This window comes from Patella vulgata, chromosome 2, assembly GCF_932274485.2.
Source record: "Patella vulgata chromosome 2, xgPatVulg1.2, whole genome shotgun sequence".
Lineage (NCBI taxonomy): Eukaryota > Metazoa > Mollusca > Gastropoda > Patellidae > Patella > Patella vulgata.
In genome coordinates, this window is record NC_065880.2 from 9,192,012 (window position 1) to 9,206,323 (window position 14,312).

The 14,312-nt window shown below is 36.8% G+C and overlaps 1 protein-coding gene across 1 annotated transcript in view; it reads right to left on the minus strand.

Moving 5' to 3' along the window:
- The window catches only part of LOC126809745 (meiosis regulator and mRNA stability factor 1), a 30,275-nt gene extending 16,302 nt beyond the window's left edge, over positions 1 to 13,973 (minus strand). Inside the window, exons 1-10 of the mRNA XM_050534497.1 lie at positions 13,870 to 13,973; positions 11,578 to 11,717; positions 10,527 to 10,737; positions 8,779 to 8,896; positions 8,249 to 8,415; positions 7,514 to 7,683; positions 4,824 to 4,924; positions 3,087 to 3,841; positions 1,712 to 1,890; positions 813 to 893 (exon numbers count right to left, since the gene is read on the minus strand). Coding sequence (XP_050390454.1) covers positions 813 to 893; positions 1,712 to 1,890; positions 3,087 to 3,841; positions 4,824 to 4,924; positions 7,514 to 7,683; positions 8,249 to 8,415; positions 8,779 to 8,896; positions 10,527 to 10,724 — 1,769 coding nt within the window. The 5' untranslated portion in view covers positions 10,725 to 10,737; positions 11,578 to 11,717; positions 13,870 to 13,973. The remainder of the gene's footprint in view (positions 1 to 812; positions 894 to 1,711; positions 1,891 to 3,086; positions 3,842 to 4,823; positions 4,925 to 7,513; positions 7,684 to 8,248; positions 8,416 to 8,778; positions 8,897 to 10,526; positions 10,738 to 11,577; positions 11,718 to 13,869) is intronic.
- Between the last annotated feature and the right edge of the window lie 339 nt (positions 13,974 to 14,312).

The window sequence follows — 14,312 nt, forward strand, 5'->3', positions numbered from 1 at the left end:
CACAAACTAGGTAATTTCGGGACTAACATGGCTCAATTTTATTTCAATAATTTGCGTGCATGTACGAGTCGTTAGCAGTGGGAGGAAACTGGAGGACCTGGAGAGAACCCATTAGGTTGGACTCCTTGTCACGTAAAACCGAGGAATCGAAAATACATAATGCACACGCGCTAACCATTCCGCCATCCAACCCCACTACTCCATGTGCATGCCCATGTGTGCATGTGACCTCATTTTTTTTCGTCCCATCCGATTGACTTAAGTTGTCCCTTTCCATGACCTTCATCCTGCACCTCTGACTCGAAGGAACCACGATGGAAAATCCCTATCCACTTTCTCGGTCAATTCACTGTGGCTCCCAGTTTTCAATAACCCTCAAATATCGATCAGTGAATTTAAAGATACATTATGTAAGATTTAGATAAAGAGCTAGCCATTTTTGCTATAATAGTTCAAAAATAGATGATGTAAAATGAATAATTTGAACATTTCATTCAAATTACTCTATTGCGAGCGAAGATATTAGCCTTTGAAGGTTTGACAAGACGTGTGCAACAATTTCAACCGATGTACTGGTTGTTCGAAGCAAAGTCTCGTTCCTCCATTTTTAGCTTAAATCAAATTACGACTGAACTGTTCTAATCTATTCAATATCTGAGGAATCTGATGCCATCGAGAGTTGATTATGGACTGGATAAGTTAATTAATGTCTAATTAATAATTTTGATAACATTTCACGCCTTAAGAAAGACTTGGAATAGGCAGATTTAGCTCTTACATAATGTATGTTAAAAAAAGAAATAAATGTTTACCTTTTATCAAAGAGTTCTATGAATTTAAACAATGGCAGCATGTTACCATTAGCTTCAGATAATAGACTGACTATTTCAGCCCTGAAATTACAAAAACTCAATGAAATAGAGAGAGAGAGAAATGGGGTTTAACGTCCACTCGACACAAACTAGGTCATTTCGGGACTAACACATGGTTTAATTTTTTATTTCAATAATTCGCTTGCGTGTAGGGGTCTTTAGCAGTGGGAGGAAACCGGAGGTTGGACAGGCGACCCTACTCCTTGTCACGTACAACTGGGGATTCGAAACCACGCCAGTCGACTCAATGACAGACTTTATGATACAGCGCACGCACGCTAACCATTCAGCCATCCAACCCCCTGCGCATAGTGGTCTTTAGCAGTGGGTTAGGACCCAGAGAAAACCTATTCCTTGTCACATACAACCAGGTATTGATATCATGCCTGTAGACTCAATGACAGACCTTACGATAGGTGCTAACCATTCGGCCATCCAGCCCCTCCTTGAATGAAATAGGGCTTACATGTGATATCTTAATATTCCGCACCAACTAGGCTAATGAAAACAGTCATTGATCTAAAAGAGATGTTTTGCCATAACACTAACAGCAGCATTTCTCCTTAATCTTCATCAAAATAAAGTTCATGCAAACATGTATACATGACCTATGTTTTATTTTATCCATATGACTAGCAGCTGTTCTTTCTTTCCATCCTACACCTTGACAAAAGGGGGGGGGGGGAGGGAAACAGTAACTTTCTTCCAAAACAAGGATGGAACCACAGACCTCCTGGTTACTGAACTAGTGCCTTAATCACTGACCCACCATTGCTCCACAATTTACAAAAAGACAATGCCTGGGATTTGAAAACCTTGAGAACTGTCCCAAGACCTACCTGAGATTGACGGCAGCTAGCTGTGTATCTTCGTGTTTTAAGGTAACTTGTATCCGTTTATATCCTATTTTTTTACGATGAAACTGAGAAATAGCGAAACGAGCTTCGTCAATAGTAGGAATTTTAATCATGCCAATACAGGTATTATCTGGTTGAGTTTTAATATGGACGCTTAAAACCTGCAAATATTAATAAATATGGACACTTAAAACCTGAAATTATACAATACAAATAATCTATTTGCCAAACTATCCCAACGTCATATTTTTCCTGGAACTGGTCTTGCAAGAAAGAATGATCCTGCAGTACAAGTAAACATTTGCTGGCTGAATGGAGTCATTTCAGATGAGTTAATTGCCCCTGAATTTGATTATGGCACTTATACAAATATGAACGTAAATGACTATTAGCATAATGATATAAAACAGGGTTTAACATCCTACTGTTCTGCTGAGATTGAGCTAATAAAGACAGAGTGCTACGAGGGAAATTTTCTTATTTTGAATTCCAACTGTCTTACATGCCAATATGTACACAGGACCCTGGTTTGTCATACCCACCAAACGACTAGACACTGTCATTGCCACGCCATCCGCCACTATCAAGGGAAAATCACACCAGAAAATCCCGAGAAACTTTCTTGGCCAACTCTTGAATCAAAAATGAGACCTGATGAGAGTGAGAGAGAGTGAGAGAGAGAGAGAGAGAGAGAGGGAGAGAGAGAGAGGGAGAGTGAGAGAGAGTGAGAGAGAGTGAGTGAGTGAGAGAGGGAGAGAGAGAGAGAGTGAGAGAGAGAGAGGGAGAGTGAGAGAGAGTGAGAGAGAGTGAGTGAGTGAGAGAGGGAGAGAGAGAGAGAGAGGGAGAGAGAGAGAGAGTGAGTGAGTGAGAGAGGGAGAGAGAGAGAGAGAGGGAGAGAGAGGGAGAGAGAGAGAGAGTGAGAGAGAGGGAGAGAGAGAGAGAGGGGATGGGGTTTAACATCCACTTGACACAAACTAGGTCATTTCGGGACTAACATGGTTCAATTTTATTTCAACAATTAGCTTGCATGTAGGGGTCTTTAGCAGTGGGATGAAACTGGAGGACCCGGAGAAAACCCACATGGTTGGACAGGCGAACCTACTCCTTTCCATGTACAACCGGGGAATCGAAACAACGCCAGTTGACTCAATGACAGACCTTATGATACAACGCGTGCGCACTAAGCATTCGACCATCCAACCCCCACACCCGATATTAGTGAGCCAGAATCTTACTGAGCTACAGCGGCTCACTGGCTGTAATGATATTGAATGTGAAAGAAATTAGTGCTAAATACACAAGATTAAATGATACCCAGGTTACAATGTGCGGCACCCTGGATGTAATGTATACATACCTTGACTTGAGGGTGAAATGTTGTAAATAAAATCTTTCTCCATTCCTTGGCACTGATATTATAATCTAGATTTGATACGACCAATTCTACTGGACCCTCAATATTACTATATTCACATGGTGAAACACTTCCATTCATAAAACTGCTTCCACCATTCATATACCCATTTCCAATTGGTTGAAAACTATTAGCTGTAAAACGATTGGGCGACGAGCTCTGTAGATAATTCTGACCATTGTAACTGTTATGATAGTTGTTGTAGTTAGTGGGTCCGGGCGAGTAAGCTGCGTAGTGATTGGATGGGCTGGTTCGATAGAATGATCGTGGTGAACTTGATACGTTGGGATTAACGTAACAAGGCGAATTACGTATGGGAGCGCTACAAGGACGTATATCTCTATGGTAACCGTTATACATGTCACTTTGTTCCTTCTGTTTCTGCTCCTGGTACAACTGCTGGTGGATCATTAACAAATTACGACTGCACTTGCTTCCAATTATCGCTTGTCCACTGTCGTTCTCCGGTGTCTCCTGGAGACCATTTCGAACGTGGCTGTACTCGGATTCTGATTGGCTATCGTGACGTGTTCTACGATATCCAGGATGAGGAATATCTATAGGTACGCTGGATGCACCGTGGGATGAGAATGAATTATTACGATCTAAGATATTTTCGATATCTTGTTTGCGACTGAATTCAAGGAAATCTTTATTCGACGAAAATTTACGTGGCGTAGAAGGTTTCTTGAAATTATCTGAAAAACAATTTGATAAAGTATATAATCAAGGGCAGTAACTCTGTCAATCACAGATGTCGCAAATCTTTTTTTTATGAAATTAAATGAAATGAAATTGGGTTTAACATTGTGTTTTTCTGCACAAACACGGCTAATGAAGATGGGGATATGTCATTTTACATGGACAGCGGCACTACATTCCCCTCTGAATTATAAATAACAATAAATCAATCGTTTTAAAGAAAAACATGATATAGAATGCTGTTGTGGATCACAGCAGCTAGATGAAACTATATGCGGTTCCTAATCTAAATTCAAAGCAGAATGACTGTGTTCCAAAAGTTCTGAGGGATGTTGGTTGATTGACGACTTTTTTCATTCATCTTTTCATTTGTTTTACTTCTTTTTTTTTTATCCTTTTCTCTTTTAACCCCTTTCAAATCTAAACCCCCATTTACTTTTTTACCAGGTTTGCATGCGGATTATGGGTTAGGGTTAGTGCCCATTAACTTGGGAATTTCTGACATCATCTTTGTGAAAAAAAGGGCTGCCTAAAATAAGTAGTCAGATCAGCCGACAATGCCAAAGTTCTGAGGCATGGTGCTTAGCATGTGCTGAAAATCAGACAGACACAAGAACAGACAGACCACTGTGGCCCATCACCACTCAACCTCAATTAGAAGCAGTTATTGTGTTCCAAGATATGTCATTTTAATATTCAAATTTCTATTGCTTTCACTTCGTCTTCATTAGCTCAGTTCGGAGCAGAACAGTAGGAAGTTAAACCCCATTACATTTCATTTCTATTGCTTTCACACAGAACAAAAAGGGGCAAAGCTACCTTCGGTACTGAATGACAATTTTTCACAACTTATACATTTAAGAAATAATTTTATTGAAATCAAAAATGGATGAAAAAAAATAATTGACAGATTTTCTATAAAAATAGTTCAATAAATTTGTTGAGCACATTTCCAATATGTCAAAATGGCTGCCTTACCACTAAATGAAGCAACATGGGTACAGTTTTCACTTTCCCCTGGAAATGAGGCAGTAATCTTGAACCCAAAAACTTTTTCACCATCCATTCTTTTTTTGGCTCTGAAAATATCAGAAAATCACTTTTGTTGGAGGATAAGTTAAAAGTTGTCAATTGAAATGATTGGCAGCACATCACTCTTATATTTCTAACTTGTACTTCCAAATCCAACTAAATATTATCATGGGAGGGACTTAATTCAGTTCACCTGCTATCATTCACTGCTAACCAATCAAATACTGTCATGGGAGGGACTTAATTCAGCTCACCTCCTGTCAATCACAGCTATGAGGCACATCATCCAATCAACAGTCAATAAGTGTTCACTAGGTTTTACCAGAGAATAACTGAGCCCCACCCTGTCAGATGAGTTGATCTCATCAGGTAAAAAGCATGCAAGGAGCTAGGGGGTTGTATAAACATGGTTTAGTTGGCTATTGTTTTCTGGATAAAGTTTAATCAGCCAATTTCATCATCACTGACTCACTCATTATCAATGATTTTTAACTCAAATAAACAAAGATTCAAATTCAGTTAAAATAGTTTATTTATTTGGATCAAGTTTTATTCAAACAGTTTATAATAATGAGATTGATTTTTAAAAATCATACCAAGTTTTTAAAATGTTAATTTAACAGTATCTAGCCAATCTGTGTGTTCAGTATATGAAACAACTTTTATGTTAGACTAAAATCCCTTGACAGTTGGAATTCGATATGAGAGTAGGCCGTAGTGCCGCTGTCCTGGCAAAATTTCCCTCATAACATACTGTATGGCGTATGCCCATCTTCATTAGCCCAGTTCGGAGCAGAACAGTAGCACGTTAAAGGCTCAATACCACTCTTGTAACTGAATAATATGTCCCAATCTTTATTCTGGTCAACAAATTGTATTATTTTACAATATTCCAATTAATTGATGATACAAATTTCATCTTAACTCACCTAATTTAAAAAATTGGAAAAATTCAACTAAATGATTTGAAAAGCCTGACGTAAACCTTTTCAAATGTGACTTGGATTTAAAAATATTTTTGAACCCTTTGGACAAGTAAAATAGGATTTAATGGATAATTTACACAACAGGTAGGACACTTAAACATCTAGTACTTAGAATAAGGCTGTTTTTTATTTTCTGGAGCTGTCAAGCCAGCAAGAGTGTCATTGTCCCTTTAAACCCCATTTCCTTTATGTTAGGCTAGTAGTAGGATAACCAGCTTCGTCCGCGGGGGGGGGGGACAAATTCGATGACTTAAAACATTCACAGGGTCATGCTGGTTAATTTGATACCACATATGTGTGAGTGGAGCGTGGCAAAAAAAGTGTGATTTAAAGATACATTATGGGAGATTAGATAAAGAGCTGACAGTTCTCGCTATAATAGTTAAAAACTAGATAATGTAAAGGTAATTTGTCAAATTGGTCCACTATGAACCGAGATATCAGCTTTGTAAATTTCCATCTAGCCTCGTTCATCATTACTAAAGTTAGTACGTTAAAAAGCAGTCTCGATTATCCATTGTTTTGATTTAATTATCAATGAGTGTCTGCAGCATATAGGATTCTAATCCAGTCGATATCGAAGGCTAGCCTTGACATCGAGAGTTGATTATAGTCTGGATAAGTTAATTTATGTCTAATTAATAATTTAGATAAGATTTCAGGCCTAAAGAAAGACCTGCGATAGGCAGATTTAGCTCTTGCATAATGTATGTTTAATTGGGGTCCAAATTCGATGGCCTATAACATTCACAGGGTCATGCTAGATGAAACTTTATTTGCAGACAACACCCAACTTTATATTGAATTTGACACAGACTCTCAACATTCTACTATACAAAATATGGAAAGTTTGTCTCACAGGAATTCTTGGGTGGATGACAGAACATTTCTTGGAATTAATTCCAAATAAAACAGAACTGCTAGTAATTGGAACCAAGCAACAACTCCGAAAATTTGATCAAACGCTAGTTAATTTTGATAAAGAAATAATTTCAGGAACCCATAAAGCTCAAAATATTGGTGCTATATTAGACTCGAACCCATCGTTTAAAGAACACATACAAAGTATTTGCTCCACTGCCTTCTATGATATCCATCGAATTGGAAAGATCCAACGCTATCTCAATTATGAAAATAAAGAAAAGCTCATTTACGCATTCATCTCAACTAAACTAAATTACCACAATGGTTTACTATACGGCTTACCAGACTATCAGATTAATAAACTACATGTTCAAAATTCAGCAGCTCGACTCCTCACTAAAACTAGAAAACATCAACACAATTCAGCAAAGAATTAAGTTCAAGTTACTCCTCTTCCTCTTCAAAGCGTTAAACGGCCAAGCTCCATCTTATATATAAAAAGTCTTGTAGAACCCTATACCACCAGCAGAAATCTCCGTTCTCAGAAAAAACATCTTCTAAAACATGCCTTTTCTTATGCTGGTTCTTTCCTATGGATTAGACTACCAGAAACAATGAAACAAAAACCGTCTATGGACCATTTTAAATCTCAACTTAAAACATTTTTATTTCAAAACCCTGATCAGATGACCATTTGGCCACCGCTCTGGGTAAAATTGTTTTATCAAGGTGATTGTAATGTCCGGTACACGAGAAACTATGAATGATACTATATAATATACGTACCGTACAGAACTCTCCCTACTAGGAAATCTAAGAACAGCATACTCTGGTGTCACAGAGATTACACGCCCTCCACAATTATTGGATAATAATTTTAATTTGGTATGAATTTGGTTTTTAGACACTTCTTTCGAAAATCCGCGTACTTCAATTTCCACCTTTCCTTCAGCACCCTGTAATATGAAATGAAATGGGGTTTAACGTCCTATTGTTCTGCTCCGACTGGACTAATGAAGACGGACATACGCCATACGGTGTGCTATGAGGGAAATTTTTCACAGGTAGCAATTGAATTATGTCACTGTTTTTACATGCATGCCACAAAGTGTACACAGGACCTTTCGTCCCATATGAACAACTAGGCAATGTTCTTGTCCTTGAACCCAAAAAATCCTGAGGAACTTTCACGAACAACATCCCCTTTTTGACTGAACCACCGTGGCAACCTGACCTGAATCATACATAACTTATTACTTAGATGTAACAGGAGCCCAAACATGAAGGAAGAGAGAAAGAGATTTAACGTCCACTCGACACAAACCAGATAATTTTGGGACGAACACATGGTTCAATTTTATTTCAATAATTCACTTGCACATGGGTCTTTAGCAGGTGACCCTACTCCTTGTTACGCACAAGTGGGGCATCGAAACCACACTACTTGACTCAATGACAGACCCTATGGTTTCAAGCGTATGCGTTAAACCACCCAACCCCCCTTAAACTATACGAACTTACCTTTGATGGAGTACGAAATGGTAGGCCTTCAATAAGATCATCGTACAGGTGACTCTCATTAGCACAACTAATCAAAGCTTCATTAGTAAAACGACCATGAATTAAAATCGTATAATAATTTTTACGATGACGTAAATCTGATAAATCAGAAATGAAATTAAAATCACCTGAAATTATAAAATAAATTCATAATATTTGTTATTTTTCATGCAAAAGGCCTATGGTACTGAAATCGGAAATAGGACAAAATATAAAAAAAAACACATTACAGAAATATTCATATTTCCTGTGACAAAGTCATTTAGCCCATTAATCCTTTGACAAAATAAAAAACAAAGTAATAAAAACAACCAACTCACATCAGATTATTTTGGTGGATTTAAAGTTAGCGTATATTAGGCCAAAAAAAAAGGGTTCTGTTGCCAAAAAAAAAAGGGTTCTGTTTCCTGTAATGGATGGAAAATAGGGTAGGGTCGGTAGGTAGGGTTTTTTTTTTCTTTTTAATGTTACATTTTTTTTTTTGACCTTACCAGAAATGAGAATGATTCGTGTTTGTGGTGGATGGGTGTCGGAAAACCTTCGTAAACTTTGACGGATTTTATCATCGGCAGCATTTTTCCCAGTTGCATCAATGTGAACCACATTTACCTGAAATAGTCAGAATATATTCCATTGTAACATGCTTAGGGGTGAATCTGGCATTTTGATTGGTCAATTCGACACTCTCTATTGGACAATAACACCCCTCTTGTTTTAGTAATTTCTTTTAAAATACTAAAATAGCATGTTACAATGTCGATAAACACTTCCTGTTTCACATTTAGAGATTTTACATTAGAACCCGCGACACTAACACGTCTTGGGTCCTAATGATCTCAGTGAAGGCCATCGAAAGTATAAAACAAAAAATAACAGAAATATAGATCCACATTTTAATCAGATTGACTTTTCGTGGTCCAATGAACCATATAAGGCTTTTTTATCGACTTGCCAAAATGGTTTTAATTTAGAGAGATGTCATGTGACAGTATAGTCGATTTCATGGTACTTTGACGAGTTCATTACAGGCGCCGATTAGCTATAAACAATTCTATTGGCTGGACATCGTTGGAAAAAAAAAACGTAATCACCCGGTCAAACCGCGATTTGTGGTAATTGCTTCGGAAATTGGTGTTAATAAATTTGTTGACCAGGGTAATCGATTTTAATTTGACAGGCGAAAATTTGATTGAATGCAAATCAATTTGGCAAATCAGAAGTCGGTAAAAAACCTCTAATTTTATTTATTTTGAAAGGAAATTGTAATTTGAGGGGAGCAGGATGTTTATGTCTGAGTCTTGTTTATTTTGGGAGGAAAATGGTGGATACTTTTAATTGTACGTGAAAATGATAAGACCAAGTACTCATTGTATTAAAGGCTCAATACCACTCTTGTTGTAACTGAATAATATGTTCCAATCTTTATACTGGTCAACAAATTGTACTATTTTACAATATTCCAATTAATTGATGATACAAATTTCATCTTAACACACCTAATTTAAAAAATTGGAAAAATTCAACTAAATGATTTGAAAAACATAACGTAAAGTTTTTCAAATGTGACTTGGATTTAAAAATATTTTTGAACCCTCTGGACAAGTAAAATAGGATTTAATGGATAATTTACACAACGGTTAGAACACTAACACATTTAGTACTTAGAATAAGGCTATTTTTTATTTTCTGGAGTTATTGTCCCTTTAATAGGCAGTTTTATCTCATCACTGTGTATAAATAATGGAGCCATGTAGCCCAGTAAGCTGTATAAATAATCGAGCCCAGTAAGCTGTATAAATAATGGAGCTATGTAGCCCAGTAAGGTGCTGGCTAACTAACCAACCAGGATGTTCCAAGAAAGATCTTTGGAATTTTCAGCCTGGTTTCTTCATGTCAAGTGTTCTTGAGCTGACGAGCTGAGGGCATGGCAAGGAACAGTGCATAGTCGTACGCATGCAACAAAAAACACTGCTGCCCAGGCAAAATATTCCATATAGCAAGATGCATAAGATTAGGATGTTAATCGGGTGACAACTTTAACCACAAGGCGACTGACGGGCCGTGATGACGTAAGCAATATGCGTGTACATGTACATGTAAGCAATACTTGTGTACATGTACATGTAAGCAATACTTGTGTACATGTAAGCAATACTTGTGTACATGTAAGCAATACCTGTGTACATGTAAGCAATACCTGTGTACATGTAAGCAATACTTGTGTACATGTAAGCAATACCTGTGCTGAATTAAGTTCTTGTATAACATCTTTATTTTCTTTATTGATATCACAGACACACATAAATTCTGCTTCCCGATAACCAGAGAAGAAACCATCGCGAATCTTCTGTACAACTGCATACGCAGATTTATATTTAGGTACATTTAGGTTTTCAATATCCCAGAATACACCAATAGGTAGTAGCTTATCACTCATGATGAAACGTTAACTGCAAGATAAAAAAGACAGAATAAAATAAAAACAAAATCGGTCTTAACCACAGCAGGTCATTTCTTATTTAACACAATCTGATTAAAACACAGATCCTATTTCATTTCGTTTTTATAGTTCAAAATTTCGTTTTACTTGTCTTTACTACACTAGGATCTGGAAGAGTTGATCATTGACGTGTTCTGAATGATCTAAGCTATTAGCCAATGAAACGGTCTGTTACGGCGAGCTTTAGGCGTGTTTTGCACGGAACTATGGGTAATGCACTAGTAACATCAATGCTGATTGGTTAATCAAATGTCTGACGTTATAGGGTCAAAAGCCGCTCGTGTGATCTCTGACGCGACCTATCGCTACAACCGGTCAGATCTTCATGTGGTGTAGGCTATCGAAAGTATAAAAAAAGGAACGCAATATAGATCTGTGTTTTAATCAGATTGTATTTAACAGAGAGAGAGAGAGAGGGTTTAACACCCACTCAACAAAAACCAGGTCATTTTGGGACTAACATATCACTCAATTTTATTTCAATAATTCACTTGGGCATAGAGGTCTTTAGCAGTGGGAGGAAACCGGAAGACCCGGAGAAAACCCACAAAGTTGGACAGACGACCTACTACTTGTCACATACAACCAGGGAATCAAAACCACGCCAGTTGACTCAATGACAGACCTTATGATACAGCACGCACATGCTAACCATTTGGCTATCCAATCCCCTTTTCTCATACAACACCAGTATCGAACACCACACCTTCTTTTTATGTCGCATTCACTGACCTACTGTGTCTTCTGATTCAAAAAGCATAAACAATGGCGGTGAAGGGAGTTTACTCACCTTTTAAAAGGGGTTAAAAGTGATGATAGCAGATAAAAGTTTAAAACAGGCAATGTGATGTTAAAATATAAAATAGTTGATTAAAATATAAAATTTCTTTCTTTTCTTCATTCCTTTTCTAGCCCCCCTTTTACGCCACTCTGAAAAATAAATCAGGAAAGAAATCACAATTAAGACAACAGGTACATTTCGTTGTGGAGGACCTGGCAAGGGACAATAAACCAAGGTTCTGTGTACATATTGGCGTGCACGTAAAAGACCCATTGGCAGTTAGAATTCGATACAAGAGTAGGCCGTAGTGCTGCTGTCTGGACAAAATTCCCCTCATAGCACGCTGTATGACATACGCCCATCTTCATTAGCCTGGTCAGAAGCAGAACACTACATGTAGGTCGTTAAACCCCATTTCAATTCATTTCATTTCGTTGTAAACCGACCATCAAAAGTCAAGTATAAATAAGCCTATGGAAAGATGGCCTCCGAAGTTCCAAAAATATAATATAGAAATAATAACTAATTTGAATCTAAATATCAAACAGCTTAACGAAATCCAAACAGAATTGAGAGTCTCATGAGTCATGTTTCTATCACTGAACTTGTACAAGTAGGGATATATTTCGTTCACATGGATTGTGGAACGTAAAATGTTGGTGACTCCAAATCTATAATAATGGATTCTACATGTACCACTGTGTTGAAATAATAGAAAGAATTTAAGGCTCTGCAGAGTCTGTAATATTTGAAACCAGTTTAAACGGAAGTATAAAATTGTTCTATAAAAAGTACGGATGTAACTTCTTACTGCACCAACTACATGTAATAGGGAACTTTCTTAGCGAACATTGGGATTGCACCTTGAATTGCCTGGACACGGAGTCACCGGGTAAACTGTTCTGCTCTGACTGGGCTAATGAAGACAGGCATGCGCCATACAGTGTGCTATGATGGAAATTTTGCCTGGACCATCACCACCAAAAGAAAACTTATTTACAGTTTAACATTCGCGACACCAGGATTAATGGAAAAATGATGCACATTTCTAAACTTACACTGCACGTGTTTGTCGGACGACAAACAATTTGACACATGGAGCCTATGTCAGATGAATATCCATGGCAACAGAAAATATTTTAACATATCTGACTACATGTATCTGTATCTGTCTGTATAGGCTAAGTAGAGGAAATTCTCTTAAACTTGGGCATAACATTTTACTTTGAAATATTACCACTAATCCACCGGTAGTATGTGTTTCCCAAATCTACCATTATTTCAACTCAAATAATAATAATTTATCTATATTTGATAATACATGTATACTGTTCTTTATGCAAAATTGGCATTTTTAATTTAAAATCAAAATTTTTATGTTTTTATGTTTGAAAATGCAATTTCCAAGCAATCGATTTCGTGCAATACACAAGTTATGTCCCATGGTTACAACTTCCAAACTTCTTGGAAATCTCATTTTGAGGGGGAATTTTGATACAAAAATTTTACGATTGAAAGAGCGTATATTATCATCAATTATCGATATAAAATATTGTGATATGATGACTTGTGACTTAAAACAATGGTGGATTTGGTTACAACTTCCAAACTTGCTTGATAATTGGATTTGGAGGAGCATTTGACACAAAACCGTTACGTATGTAAATTAGAAATGACAATTTGGCATAACGAATGGTATATTATCATATATCAATATTGCATACGTATTGGCTTTTAATAAACTAATTTGTAAATTGTAGAGCTCCATAATTTAATTAACGGTTTGTCATTCATAAAAATGATTCAGAGGGTTGGATTGATTTATGGTTGTCATTTATAAACCTAATACAGCAGGTTGGCCTAATTAATCTTTTTGACCTTGTTATTATGATATAATGTTAAATGTATGCTTACAATCCATGACCTAATTAAAATAAGTAGGCCTAATAACATTAAGGCTAAGACCCCAGTCGCGATTTCTTGAACTATTTTCATTTAAAAATCATGATTTACCTGTCCACAATAGAAGCACAAATAAATATGTTTCAACTAATGTCACTTGTTTTATTATGACCCAAATGAACAAAACGTTGCTGATGTCAGACATACATGTACATGGTGCAACAAGCTTATTTATTATGACGAAGATTCATGGAACAGCTGGGTTGTTGCAGACTTCAGGGTGAAACCCGCTCCCTTGTCCAGTCTTATAAAACCCATTTCAATTTGTTTATTTTTTGACGCACAAGTAAACCAACTCGTTTATCAAAATGTCGAACCAAATAAACAATGGCCATTTACCTTACATGGGGCTACATTTTATGGATATTTTCTTTATCCGAAATCCATGTTGACAAAATCAGAAAAGCGAAGAGAGAAAGCCTACCAGCAGCTTCCGGAAAAGGTTACGACAGACAAAATAGTTCTATAATTAATGCATGTTCGGCAAACAGATCACGCTCACAATTCTGAAAACTATTCAGATGTTATATTGAGGAAATTTAAAAAGTTGCCATACACACCAACAAAATATCAATTGGACTTAATTTCAGGTGTATGGATTTTCAAAGGGAGGTAACTCTTTAGTTCTCAGCGTTAAAGTAGTTCGTTTTTCTTTACCGTTATACTATAGAAAAACTTCTTTTACGGCCTGTAGTATTGTGCGCGTATAAAAATTTCGTATTGTTGTGAAATTTAAGAAATAAAAAAAAATATAATTTCATAAACAATGACTAGACCTGTTT